Below are 12,534 nucleotides of genomic sequence, written 5' to 3'. Positions count from 1 at the left end.
AACCAGCCATTCTTTAAAACCATGTAAATCATAACATCGTCATTGCACAATTATTTTTAGTTACCGTGCTTTTTGTAATGAACTCTGAGCAGAGGAGCGCCCCTTTTCAATTTTAAATCAAATTTACAATGACCCTTTGACCTGTGTTTTTCTGTTTATCAATAGAGGGCGCCCGATTCATCTGCGCATGTTCGATTCGGTTTGGAGCGAAAATACAACGTCCTATAAACTATGTTGTCAAACTGGTTCTGAAATATTCGATCTGTGACATTTTTAACCAACGAAAGAAGAGTAGGAGAAAATGCCGCGCCCGAGATTGTAAGTATTGCCCGAACGTACCACTAATTGAATTTCCATAGACGACAATGTTAACATATGACGAGATTGCTATACGAAAATGATAAACAAAGTTGAAAACATGGCTCAAAAAGGGGAAATCATCATGCCAGGAATCAACCATATGAACAAAAATAACATGTTGGCCAGCTAAAACTTTTGCAAAACTCAGGTAAACAAGACACACCTACTGTATTTGGATTGCACCTAGAGAAATCACCAAGATTAGAACATCCAAATACACACAGAATAAACCCACAGGTACACAGCTGCTAAGTAGTAAACAAAAGACCACATGTTTGTCTCACCTTTGACTTTTGTATACATGTAGGTGATTATTCGATTCTGTTCATAGGTACTGTGCAAGTAATTTGACTGACCCCTAGCCTAGGTAGTTTTCCTAATGATCTCACCATGATTTACCCAGACAAGTCTTGAAAATAGTTGATGACATGATGCTTTTTTTTTTAGCACAAATTTTTCAAGTGAAATTGCCTGCAGTCAGTTGAATAAAAAGATTGTGTCTTGTCTTTGCACCAAAGTTAAACACAATTAGTCAAAGTGCATCATTAGCCCACCATAGGAGATGACATTAGCAAGTACTGTAAAATGACTAATTTTCACTGGGTTTAAATTTCACTGATTTGCCATTTCAGGCATTTGCCGCTCCAAAGGCTAATAAAAAAAAAATAAAAAAAAAAAAAAAAAATATTATTCATATGGGTTTTAAATTCACGGTTTTATCATTTAGATAATGTGTTCTACGCTAAATTTTACAGTCGCATTTTCCAGTCAGCGAAATAAGCCAAATTAAAACCTAGTGAATAATTAACCTCTTTACAGTAGATTGTACATGTATAAATACTATCAGCCTAGGCATAATGTTTGCATGATATGATAGCCTAGAATTCTGTTAATGTATGCCCCTCCACTAAAGACTAGTTTTGATACTGTAATGTCTCATTTCCCATTCAAATATTTTTTGTTTTGTTTCTGTGAGAGCGCAATTCTGTGTTATAAACCATAAGAGCATGTGCACTTCATTATTGTTGAATTTGTATCTGGTGTTAAGATCTTTAGGTACTGTAGAATACTTTATTTTCGCTTGGAATTTATTTTCGCTATTTTCGCTGAAGGGATGATTCCGTGAAAATAAAATCCAGCGAATATACCTTTTTTCCTATATTTAACATTAAACTCATTGAAAATCAGTGAAAATAAATTCCATACAAAACGCCAAAAAAGCCTTTTCAGCGAAAATTAATTCCAGCGAAAATAAAGTATTCCACAGTAAACAAATTGGAGGAAAACAAATGAAGTGCACATGCGCAAAGACTAATGATTTATAACACAGAATTGCGCCCTCATATTTCTATAAAACATTTCAACTTTCATTTCTGCCTTTTATTCAAGGTTGTGTTAATTAGTTTAAAAATAAAAGTTATTGTTATTGCTATTTCAGTGATGACGACGACGATGATGAACATACAATTAAATTTCTCTTGGGTAAGTGAACTATTGTATTTTGATTCATTGTTTTCATTGTATTTATCTGTGTTTGGCACCAAAAGAAAACCCTGGTCCTGAACCAACGCTAAAACCCGAACTTTTTTGTAGGGGTGATGTTTCAAAAAAATACAGTGTATGTACTCAAAAAGAAAACAAATTCCTACCAAGAAAACATTCTTTTGTAAAAGTATCTACCAAATACTGCTCTATTGCAGTGTAATATGGTCAGCTGATTATAACAACCATGCAAAAGATTTCTTTAGTTTGACAACACCTATGGAAAAATTGCATGTACAATTTTGTTAATCTCTTTCAAGAGTAAACTGCAAAGCTACCAATCTCTCTTGTCTATTAGAACTAGAAAGATATTACATTATTCATTCACATAATTCTAAAATGCATGATCAGATGGTTACAAAGTAATTAATACAATATTCATTCACATAATTCTAAAATGCATGATCAGATGGTTACAAAGTAATATTAGAATATTCATTCACATAATTCTAAAATGCATGATCAGATGGTTACAAAGTAGTATTACATTATTCATTCACATAATTCTAAAGTGCATGATCAGATGGTTACAAAGTAATATTACAATATTCATTCACATAATTCTGAAATGCATGATCAGATGGTTACAAAGTAATATTACATTATTCATTCATAGTTCTGAAATGCATGATCAGATGGTTACAAAGTAATATTACATTATTCATTCACATAATTCTAAAATGCATGATCAGATGGTTACGAAGTAATATTACATTATTCATTCACATAATTCTAAAATGCATGATCAGATGGTTACAAAGTAATATTACATTATTAATTCACATAATTCTGAAATGCATGATCAGATGGTTACAAAGTAATATTACATTATTCATTCACATAATTCTAAAATGCATGATCAGATGGTTACAAAGTAATATTATATTATTAATAATTCACATAATTCTGAAATGCATGATCAGATGGTTACAAAGTAATATTACATTATTCATACACATAGTTCTGAAATGCATGATCAGATGGTTACAAAGTAATATTACATTATTCATTCACATAATTCTAAAATGCATGATCAGATGGTTACAAAGTAATATTACATTAAGCATGATCAGATGGTAACAAAATAATATTACATTATTCATTCACGTAATTCTAAAATGCATGATCAGATGGTTACAAAGTAATATTACATTATTCATTCACATAATTCTAAAATGCATGATCAGATGGTTACGAAGTAATATTACATTATTCATATGATTGGATGGTTACAAAGTAATATTACATTATTCGTATGATCAGATAATTACGAAGTAATATTACATTATTCATATGATCAGATGGTTACATAGTAATCTTTCATTATTCATATGATTGGATGGTTACATAGTAATATTACATTATTCATATGATCAGATAATTACAAAGTAATATTACATTATTCATATGATCAGATGGTTACAAAGTAATATTACATTATTCATATGATCTAATTGTAACAAATGTAATATTACATTATTCATATGATCAGATAATTACAAAGTAATATTACATTATTCATATGATCAGATGGTTACAAAGTAATCTTTCATTATTCAAATGATTACAAAGATGGTTACAAAGTAATATTACATTATTCATATGATCAGATAATTACAAAGTAATATTACATTATTCATATGATCAGATGGTTATATAGTAATCTTACATTATTCATATGATTGGATGGTTACAAAGTAATATTACATTATTCATATGATCTAATTGTAACAAATGTAATATTACATTATTCATATGATCAGATAATTACAAAGTAATATTACATTATTCATATGATCAGATGGTTACATAGTAATCTTTCATTATTCAAATGATTACAAAGATGGTTACAAAGTAATATTACATTATTCATATGATCAGATAATTACAAAGTAATATTACATTATTCATATGATCTAATTGTAACAAATGTAATATTACATTATTCATATGATTGGATGGTTACAAAGAAATATTACATTCTAGCTACAGATGTTCATCTAGGTTATTATGAAAAGAACGATGTGAGAGGACGTGACTCCCTCGTCTCATTTGAAGAGGTGCTACAACTAGCACAGAAAAATAATGTAAGTAAATATTTACATTAAGTTTTAGTTCAGTGCCATTTGCTAGGATATGACCTCAATTCCTTTATTTTATCAAAAGTGGGGGGTGGGCGTTAGTCCGGGCATGGGCGTTAGTCCGGGCATGGGCGTTAGTTCGGGCATGGGCTCTTAGCCGGATAAATACGGTATATTGCCAAGCTCTTATAGTGATTAGCAATCCCCACACAGTAAATCTGAAAAGATAATATCTAAATTTCCACTCACCTTTAAAATGATGACGTTGGAATATTGACTGAACACTGAGGTAACTATTTGTTTTATTATAATAAACTATGCATTTAATAACAACATCATAACACTTTATTGAAGTCGTTGGTGTTCTCCACAGTATCATTGCAGCCATAGATGTAGATTCAATCCCGAGAGCACTGGTAAACATTGATGATATTATCAAAGAAAAGGCGACAGTTGCCTGTCTCTAGACATGTGTCTTTGGTTTCATTAAGCCATTTTAAAAAAAAAGCAATCATTTGAGGATTTATTGCATGGGGAATAAGTGTAAACATTTCTCATTACTGTCAAAACATGTAATCTTTTCAGTCATGATTTGATGACAGTTCTGAGGGCCTTGATAATATTTATGTTTACTTTTTCTTATAAGTTGATTTTCTTCTACTCGGTGGTGATTTATTTCATGATAACAAACCATCCAGAGATACATTGCATGGATGCATGGCTTTGTTAAGACAGTATTGTATGGGAGAAAAACCAATACAGATTGAATTCCTCAGTGACCAATCTGTCAACTTTGCAGCTAATAAGTAAGAAACAAGAATAGATCGCTGTGAGAATCTGTGTTATGTGTAAATTTGAATGTAAAAACGAGACAAACAAAGGTCATAGCACCGTAGTGACATCTTAACATTATTTGGAAATTGACACAACAAAAAGGGTATTTTGTTAAGTTATTTCCATGCCTACTAGTAGTAATGAGCTACTGTAAAATGTTTAATTTTCACTGGGTTTAAATTTCGCTGATTTACTATTTCAGGCATATTCAGTGGGTTTTAAATTCACAGTTTTATCATTTAGATAATGTATTCCATGCTAAATTTTACATATTCACTGGGTTTCAGCTTAGCGCATTTTCCAGTCAGCGAAATAAGCAAAATTAAAACCCAGTGAATAATTAATCCTCTTACAGTATATGCATTTGATGATGGTCAATTTTGATGCAGTAAGATATCTATTCTTATTCCATCTATTAAAAAAAAATTCAAGTTCAAAATCAGCAAAAGTTTGTTCCATACTTCTTTACATGAGATCTTGCAGTGTGCAGCAAATCATCTATTGGTCACGCCCACTTGTTTCTCAACATGTGTAACTAGTGCCAAAGTTCACCAACACTGAATGTTTTTTTTTATTAGACACTGTAAAGTAACAATGAATGTGTTAGGGATGGATTCACTTAAAATGGTACAAACCTAACACAACTAACGTTGCAAGAAAATTCAAGAGCATTTCAATTTTTTTATTTTTTACTAAGCAACAGGTTACATCAAATAATTCAAAAATGTTCAATAAAAAGAGGAAGTTCTAAAACTTGTTTCCATGGAAACAATGACGGCACTAAAACTAATTGCCATTTGGAATTGAAAAATTATTAAATTACATAAAATTTAGCTTCGCATTATCATAAAAAACTAGACTAAGTCTTGTTTCAGATTTCCTAAAAGTCATAAAAATTCCTGTGTCAAAACAATGTTAAGTCTGGTATTGTTTTTTTATTTTAATTTTGCATGAAACACTAATCTTTTGTTATGACAAGCACTGTAGTTATATAAAGGTGATTGTTTAGTCCGAGTCTATTTCGGACACATCTTAGATGTATACAAAGCAATGGTCTTTCCAAGTAATGTTTGGAAAATATGTTAAACATTTTCAGATTACCAGTAATGTTTGTAGAAAACGTAGTTTATTTTAACAAATTAAAATGCTTTGAAATTTATTTTCATATAGATTTCCTGTAGTGAACTATGAAGATCCAAATTACAATGTTTCTATACCTGTTTTCTCAATACATGGTAACCATGATGATCCAACAGGAGTGAGTACACACATATCTACATAAGCTGATAATAAAATCTAATATGGTTTCATCTCAGCTGACATTTGATGGTGATTGGCTGTAGTCAGCTTGGAGGTGATTTGCTGATATCTTCTTAATGGTGATTGGCTGTCTTCAGCTTGGAGGTGATTTGCTGATATCTTCTTAATGATGATTGGCGGACATAAACTTGCTAGTTTCATTGACTATCTTTTCTTTTACTTACAGCCAAATAATTCATGCGCATTAGACTTACTGAGTGTTGTTGGACTAGTTAATCACTTTGGTAAAATTACATCCCTGGAAAAAATAGAAATATCACCAATTTTACTACAGAAAGGCAGAACAAAACTAGCTATGTATGGGTTAGGTGAGTAACATAAATAGCAATGTATGACTAGGTAATTAACATAACTAGCAATGTGTGGCTAGGTAAGTAACAACTGGCAATGTAAGTACCATAACTAGCAATGTATTGCTAGGTAAGTAATATAACTAGCAATGTATGGCTAGGTAAATAACATAACTAGCAATGCGTGACTAGGCAAGTAACAACTAGCAATGTGTGGGCTAGGTATGTAACAAGTAGCAATGTATGGCTAAGTAAGAAACAACTGGCAATGTAAGTAACATAACTAGCAATGTGTTGCTAGGTAAGTAACATAACTAGCAATGTATGGCTAGGTAAGTCACAACTAGCAATGTGTGGGCTAGGTAAGTAACAAGTAGCAATGTAAGTAACATAACTAGCAATGTGTGGGCTAGGTAAGTAACAAGTAGCAATGTATGGGCTAGGTAAGTAACAAGTAGCAATGTAAGTAACATAACTAGCAATGTGTGGGCTAGGTAAGTAACAAGTAGCAATGTATGGCTAAGTAAGTAGCAACTGGCAATGTAAGTAACATAACTAGCAATGTGTTGCTAGGTAAGTAACATAACTAGCAATGTATGGCTAGGTAAGTAACAACTAGCAATGTGTGGGCTAGGTAAGTAACAAGTAGCAATGTAAGTAACATAACTAGCAATGTGTGGGCTAGGTAAGTAACAAGTAGCAATGTATGGCTAAGTAAGTAGCAACTGGCAATGTAAGTAACATAACTAGCAATGTGTTGCTAGTTAAGTAACATAACTAGTAATGTATGGCTAGGTAAATAACAACTAGCAATGCGTGGCTAGGTAAATAACATAACTAGCAATGCGTGGCTAGGTATGTAACAAGTAGCAATGTATGGCTAGGTAAGTAACATAACTAGCAAAGTGTGGACTAGGTAAGTAACATAACTAGCAAAGTGTGGACTAGGTAAGTAACAAGTAGCAATGTATGGCTAAGTAAGTAACAACTGGCAATGTATGGCTAAGTAAGTAACATAACTAGCAATGTATGCCTAGGTAAATAACATAACTAGCAATGCATGGGCTAGGTAAGTAACATAACTAGCAATGTGTGGGCTAGGTAAGTAACAAGTAGCAATGTATGGCTAAGTAAGTAACAACTGGCAATGTAAGTAACATAACTAGTAATGTATGGCTAGGTAAATAACAACTAGCAATGCGTGGCGAGGTAAGTAACATAACTAGCAATGTGTGGGCTAGGTAAGTAACAAGTAACAATGTATGGCTGAGTAAGTAACAAGTGGCAATGTTAGGCTAGGTAAGTAACATAACTAGCAATGTGTGGTGAGGTAAGTAACATAACTAGAAATGTGTTGCAAGGTAAGTAACAAGTGGCAATGTTAGGCTAGGTAAGTAACATAACTAGCAATGTGTGGTGAGGTAAGTAACATAACTAGAAATGTGTGGCGAGGTAAGTAACATAACTAGCAATGTGTGGCTATGTAAATAACATAACTAGCAATGTGTGGCTAGGTAAATAACATAACTAGCAATGTATGGCTAGGTAAATAACATAACTAGCAATGTATGGCTAGGTAAATAACATAACTAGCAATATGTGGCGAGGTAAGTAACATAACTAGCAATGTGTGGCTAGGTAAATAACATAACTAGCAATGTATGGCTAGGTAAATAACATAACTAGCAATGTATGGCTAGGTAAATAACATAACTAGCAATGTATGGCTAGGTAAATAACATAACTAGCAATGTATGGCTAGGTAAATAACATAACTAGCAATGTATGGCTAGGTAAATAACATAACTAGCAATGTGTGGCGAGGTAAGTAACATAACTAGCAATGTGTGGCTAGGTAAATAACATAACTAGCAATGTATGGCTAGGTAAATAACATAACTAGCAATGTATGGCTAGGTAAGTAACATGAAATGGTTTACTGATAAATCATAAACATTATTTATATTTTAGGTTCTGTGCGGGATGAACGACTTCACCGTTTATTTTGTCATAAAAAAGTGAGTATGCTGAGACCGAAAGAAGACAAAGATGATTGGTTTAATATGTTTGTACTTCACCAAAACAGGTAATCACATGGACTTATTTTATATTCAGATGTATACCACATTTCACTTGCTGTACACCACTAATGTCCATCTATGATGCTAATAATATCTGGTACAGCGTTTGCTACTACATTTGCATTTATGTAATTTACAAAACTTTTTCTATGGTGAAAAGAAGTAATATTTGAATAAGTCAATAGTGAGCAATATTTGCATAAATGTAAATGGTAATGAGATATTACTAGCATTGTACCTAGCCATATTGACTGGCGCAGTCGGGACAATTAATTTGTTTTTGTATTTTAAATAAAATAAAAAAATTTGCAAATTGGAGGTGTTAGTGCGAAATCACCTGTAACTGCAAAATCACCCTGACTGGTTTATTCTGCATGGCCCTCTATCGACACTGCAGGAACCCGTCGATTTTTCAATGGGTAATTATGTTAATGAGTGTTCCAATTGACAATAATCTAAGCCAATCACAACGTCTCTTCAACTGACCTCTGACCGAGAAGACGTCGGATGATTGTAGCAGCTAGAAACTACATTAAAACCTACGTTTTACAGTTTCTATGCTACATTCTAAGTCTATTTACGACGACTACGACAAACTCGAATTTCAACGTGCCGCCATGCTGGGACTGCAGTGTTACCTTTACCATGTTGACAAATTTCCGTGCCCACCTCATTATAATATGTGCATTCATGAATACTTAATAGCAATGAATTCACTGCAGAATAAACCAGTCGGGGTGATTTCGCGCTAACACCTCCATTTCGCGAAATTTTTTATTTTATTTAAACTACAAAAACAAATTAATTGTCTGACTGCACCAGTCTACTAGGCATATAGTTAGTGGAATGTCTCATGGATGTCTATGACATCCCATAGTGTGTGATGTTTGCATAAATCTGAATAGGTAATGAGATATTACTAGCATAGTACCTAGGCATATAGTGAGTGGAATGTCACATAGATGTCTATGACATCCCATAGTGTGTGATGTTTGCATAAATCTGAATAGGTAATGATATATTACTAGCATTGTATCTAGGCGTATAGTGAGTGGAATGTCACATAGATGTCTATGACATCCCATAGTGTGTGATGTTTACATAAATCTGAATAGGTAATGAGATATTACTAGCATCATTCCTAGGCATACAGTAAGTGGAATGTCACATAGATGTCTATGACATCCAATAGTGTGTGATGTTTGCATAAATCTGAATAGGTAATGAGATATTACTAGCATTGCACCTAGGCATACAGTAAGTGGAATGTCACATAGATGTCTATGACATCCAATAGTGTGTGATGTTTGCATAAATCTGAATAGATAATGAGATATTACTAGCATAGTAACTAGGCATATAGTGAGTGGAATGTCACATAGATGTCTATGACATCCCATAGTGTGTGATGTTTGCATAAATCTGAATAGGTAATGAGATATTACTAGCATTGTACCTAGGCATATAGTGAGTGGAATGCTGATCTCCTGGCTGATGCTGCAATTACAGGAAAGTTAGACCCGTATAACTTGTAGAAATGGTGATTACACTGCTTTTATTCATAGATCAAAACATGGTCAAACAAATTACATCCCAGAACAATTCCTTGATGACTTCATTGATTTAGTTATTTGGGGACATGAACACGAATGCCGAATAGACCCTGAGTGGAATGGATTACAGAATTTCTTTGTCAGTCAGCCAGGAAGTACAATAGCAACGTCACTCAGCGAAGAAGAATCCAAACAAAAGTAAGAAATTAATTCTTCGTGAGTGTCTTAATTTTAATTAAACCTGGACACACAGATTGACCTCCACGCATGCATAATGGGCATATTCATCAGGCATACCTTGGACTATTCAAATTTTACACATCGTGGGACACATATGCATAGTGTATTTTGTTTATCAATCAAATTTAAGATGTTTGGCTGAAGGTCATTTAGTTCTAAAAATACATAAAAATCAAACGTCCTGGCCAGGGAAAATAGGGATTCCACCAACGCAGCTTACGACTCAAAATGGCGAGTGTACACTGATTGGTGTAGCGGAAGGAAGATTGATCCATGCCATCCCTCTGTTGGCCAGGTAGCAAACCCCTCCTTGCCGAACACATAATTTGACATCTTTATAAATACTTTGTAAAATTACATACATTTTTCCCGTTGATACCATTATTGGCCAGTCTAAACAATAAAAAATCCCTGTTAACTGAGTCGAATGCTTTCTGGAAATCGATATAATAATAATAATAATAACTTTATATTATGCAACTTAACCATTCGTGGGTTTAGTAAGGTAAAAAATGATTACTAAAGACAAATAAAATAAGACACACTAAAACACTAAAATTAAAATACACTAAAATTCAACAAAAGAATCAAATAAAATTAGAAAATCTCTGAAAAATTTATTAAAAAGCAGCATGGTTCTCCCAGACCACAGTAAAATATTTAACTTTAGAAAATTGTATTTTTTAAATAATATGATAAAGCCATATTATTTCCCATTATTTTCAAGAAGCTTTCCATTCTGGACAACTCATTAATTTTTATTTCAAAATACTTCAAGACGTGTTTCCTCTCCCCGCTTCATAGAAATTGCAATCAAAGATGAAATGCCTTTCTTCTTCAATTTGATCTGAATTGCATTTTTTGCAAGTTTTTTCATTTTCTGGGGTTTTTGGTTTACTCTTTCTTCCCAATTCAATTCCAAGGTTGTGGTCACTGAGCCTAAACTTTGGTATGAGTATGCAGAATGGTATGGGTATGCAGACAGGATCTGGGTATGCAGAATGGTATGGGTATGCAGACAGAATCTTGTTGTGCAAGATGGTATGGGTATGCAGACAGATTCTTGTTGTGCACAATGGTATGGGTGTGCAGACAGATTCTTGTTGTGCACAATGGTATGGGTGTGCAGACAAGATCTAGGTATGCACAATGGTATGGGTATGCAGACAGGATCTGGGTGTGCAGATTGGTATGGGTATGCAGACAGATTCTTGTTGTGCACAATGGTATGGGTATGCAGACAGAATCTTGTCGTGCACAATGGTATGGGTATGCAAACAGGATCTGGGTATGCACAATGGTATGGGTATGCAGACAGGATCTTGTCATGTACAATGGTATGGGTATGCAAACAGGATCTGGGTATGCAGGATGGTATGGGTACACAGATAGGATCTGGGTATGCAAGGCTGGTGTTGTGGGTTGGTATGGATGTGCAGACAGAAACTTGTCGTGCAGGATGGTATGAGTGTGCAGACAGGTTCTGGGTATGCATGATGATATATGGGTACACAGATAGGATCTGGACAGGCAAGGCTGGTATGGGTATGCTGACAGGATCTGGTCATGCAAAGAAGGTATTGGTGTGTAGACAGGATCTGAGGAGGCATTGTTGGTATGGGTATGTAAAAATAATCTGGGTATACAAAAATAGTTTATGGTGTACATGCATAATCTGGGTATGCAGGGATAGTATGGGTATACAAAAATGGTTTATGGTGTACATGCATAATCTGGGTATGCAGGGATAGTATGGGTATACAAAAATGGTTTATGGTGTACATGCATAATCTGGGTATGCAGGGATAGTATGGGTATACAAACGGATGGTATTATATAAAGATGTGAATCATGGTTGCAATGTTACATGGTATAATTATATATTACAGGATTGTCAGTTGTCTATTCTGAGTGAAAGAGGACTCAGTAGAGCCGTACAAGAGTTTGTAGACAAGGATGAAAAGGACGCTATATCAGAACTTGTAACTTACCAAATACAGAAGGCACACGATGAATTGCTGAGAAGGGGAATGAATTGGGAAAAATGAAAGAAGAAAAAGTACAAGGACAGGAAGAAGAAGAAGCAGACGAGGTAAAATAAAATTTGACAATAAAAAATCTGATGTCGAGGTGACAAAAATTTACTTTGTTTTACCAGGGTTTTGAAGTCAAGTGTTAATTGCAATAAACTGTGTAAGACAGTCTTCAGTCTGTCGAGACACTGGCTCTGGCT

General features: G+C 33.8%; 2 protein-coding genes and 1 long non-coding RNA gene across 3 annotated transcripts in view; 2 read left to right on the top strand and 1 right to left on the bottom strand.

Annotated features, from left to right (window-relative positions):
* Window positions 1–173: 173 nt before the first annotated feature.
* On the top strand, window positions 174–3,988 carry LOC146746113 (uncharacterized). The gene is made up of 3 exons (XR_014929444.1): window positions 174–318; window positions 1,799–1,842; window positions 3,889–3,988. It is a non-coding gene; the product is annotated as an uncharacterized LOC146746113 (long non-coding RNA).
* Window positions 3,989–4,700: 712 nt separating this feature from the next.
* Window positions 4,701–12,349, top strand: LOC146746112 (uncharacterized). Its single transcript, XM_085498980.1, has 7 exons — window positions 4,701–4,789; window positions 5,988–6,075; window positions 6,304–6,445; window positions 8,399–8,513; window positions 10,074–10,259; window positions 11,170–11,878; window positions 12,191–12,349. Exons 1-7 carry the CDS (start codon window positions 4,701–4,703, stop codon window positions 12,347–12,349), a joined length of 1,488 nt encoding a protein of 495 aa, XP_085355106.1.
* LOC144359583 (multiple epidermal growth factor-like domains protein 8) overlaps window positions 5,479–12,534 on the bottom strand; it is a 42,764-nt gene continuing 35,708 nt past the window's right edge. The window contains exon 21 of the mRNA XM_085499383.1: window positions 5,479–6,375. The gene's annotated coding sequence lies outside the window, so the exon portion shown is untranslated. The remainder of the gene's footprint in view (window positions 6,376–12,534) is intronic.

This window comes from Saccoglossus kowalevskii, chromosome 5, assembly GCF_978046115.1.
Source record: "Saccoglossus kowalevskii chromosome 5, keSacKowa6.1, whole genome shotgun sequence".
NCBI lineage: Eukaryota > Metazoa > Hemichordata > Enteropneusta > Harrimaniidae > Saccoglossus > Saccoglossus kowalevskii.
The sequence above is the reverse complement of the archived record's forward strand: the minus strand, read 5'-3'. Positions and strand labels throughout refer to the sequence as shown.

Coding starts and splice junctions, on each gene's coding strand:
- LOC146746112 (XM_085498980.1), top strand. CDS start 4,701: ATGGCTTTGTTAAGACAGTATTGTATGGGAGAAAAACCAATACAGATT. Junction 6,446..8,398: donor ACTAGCTATGTATGGGTTAG/GTGAGTAACATA, acceptor TTTATATTTTAG/GTTCTGTGCGGGATGAACGA. Junction 10,260..11,169: donor GAAGAAGAATCCAAACAAAA/GTAAGAAATTAA, acceptor ATTTTTTGCAAG/TTTTTTCATTTTCTGGGGTT.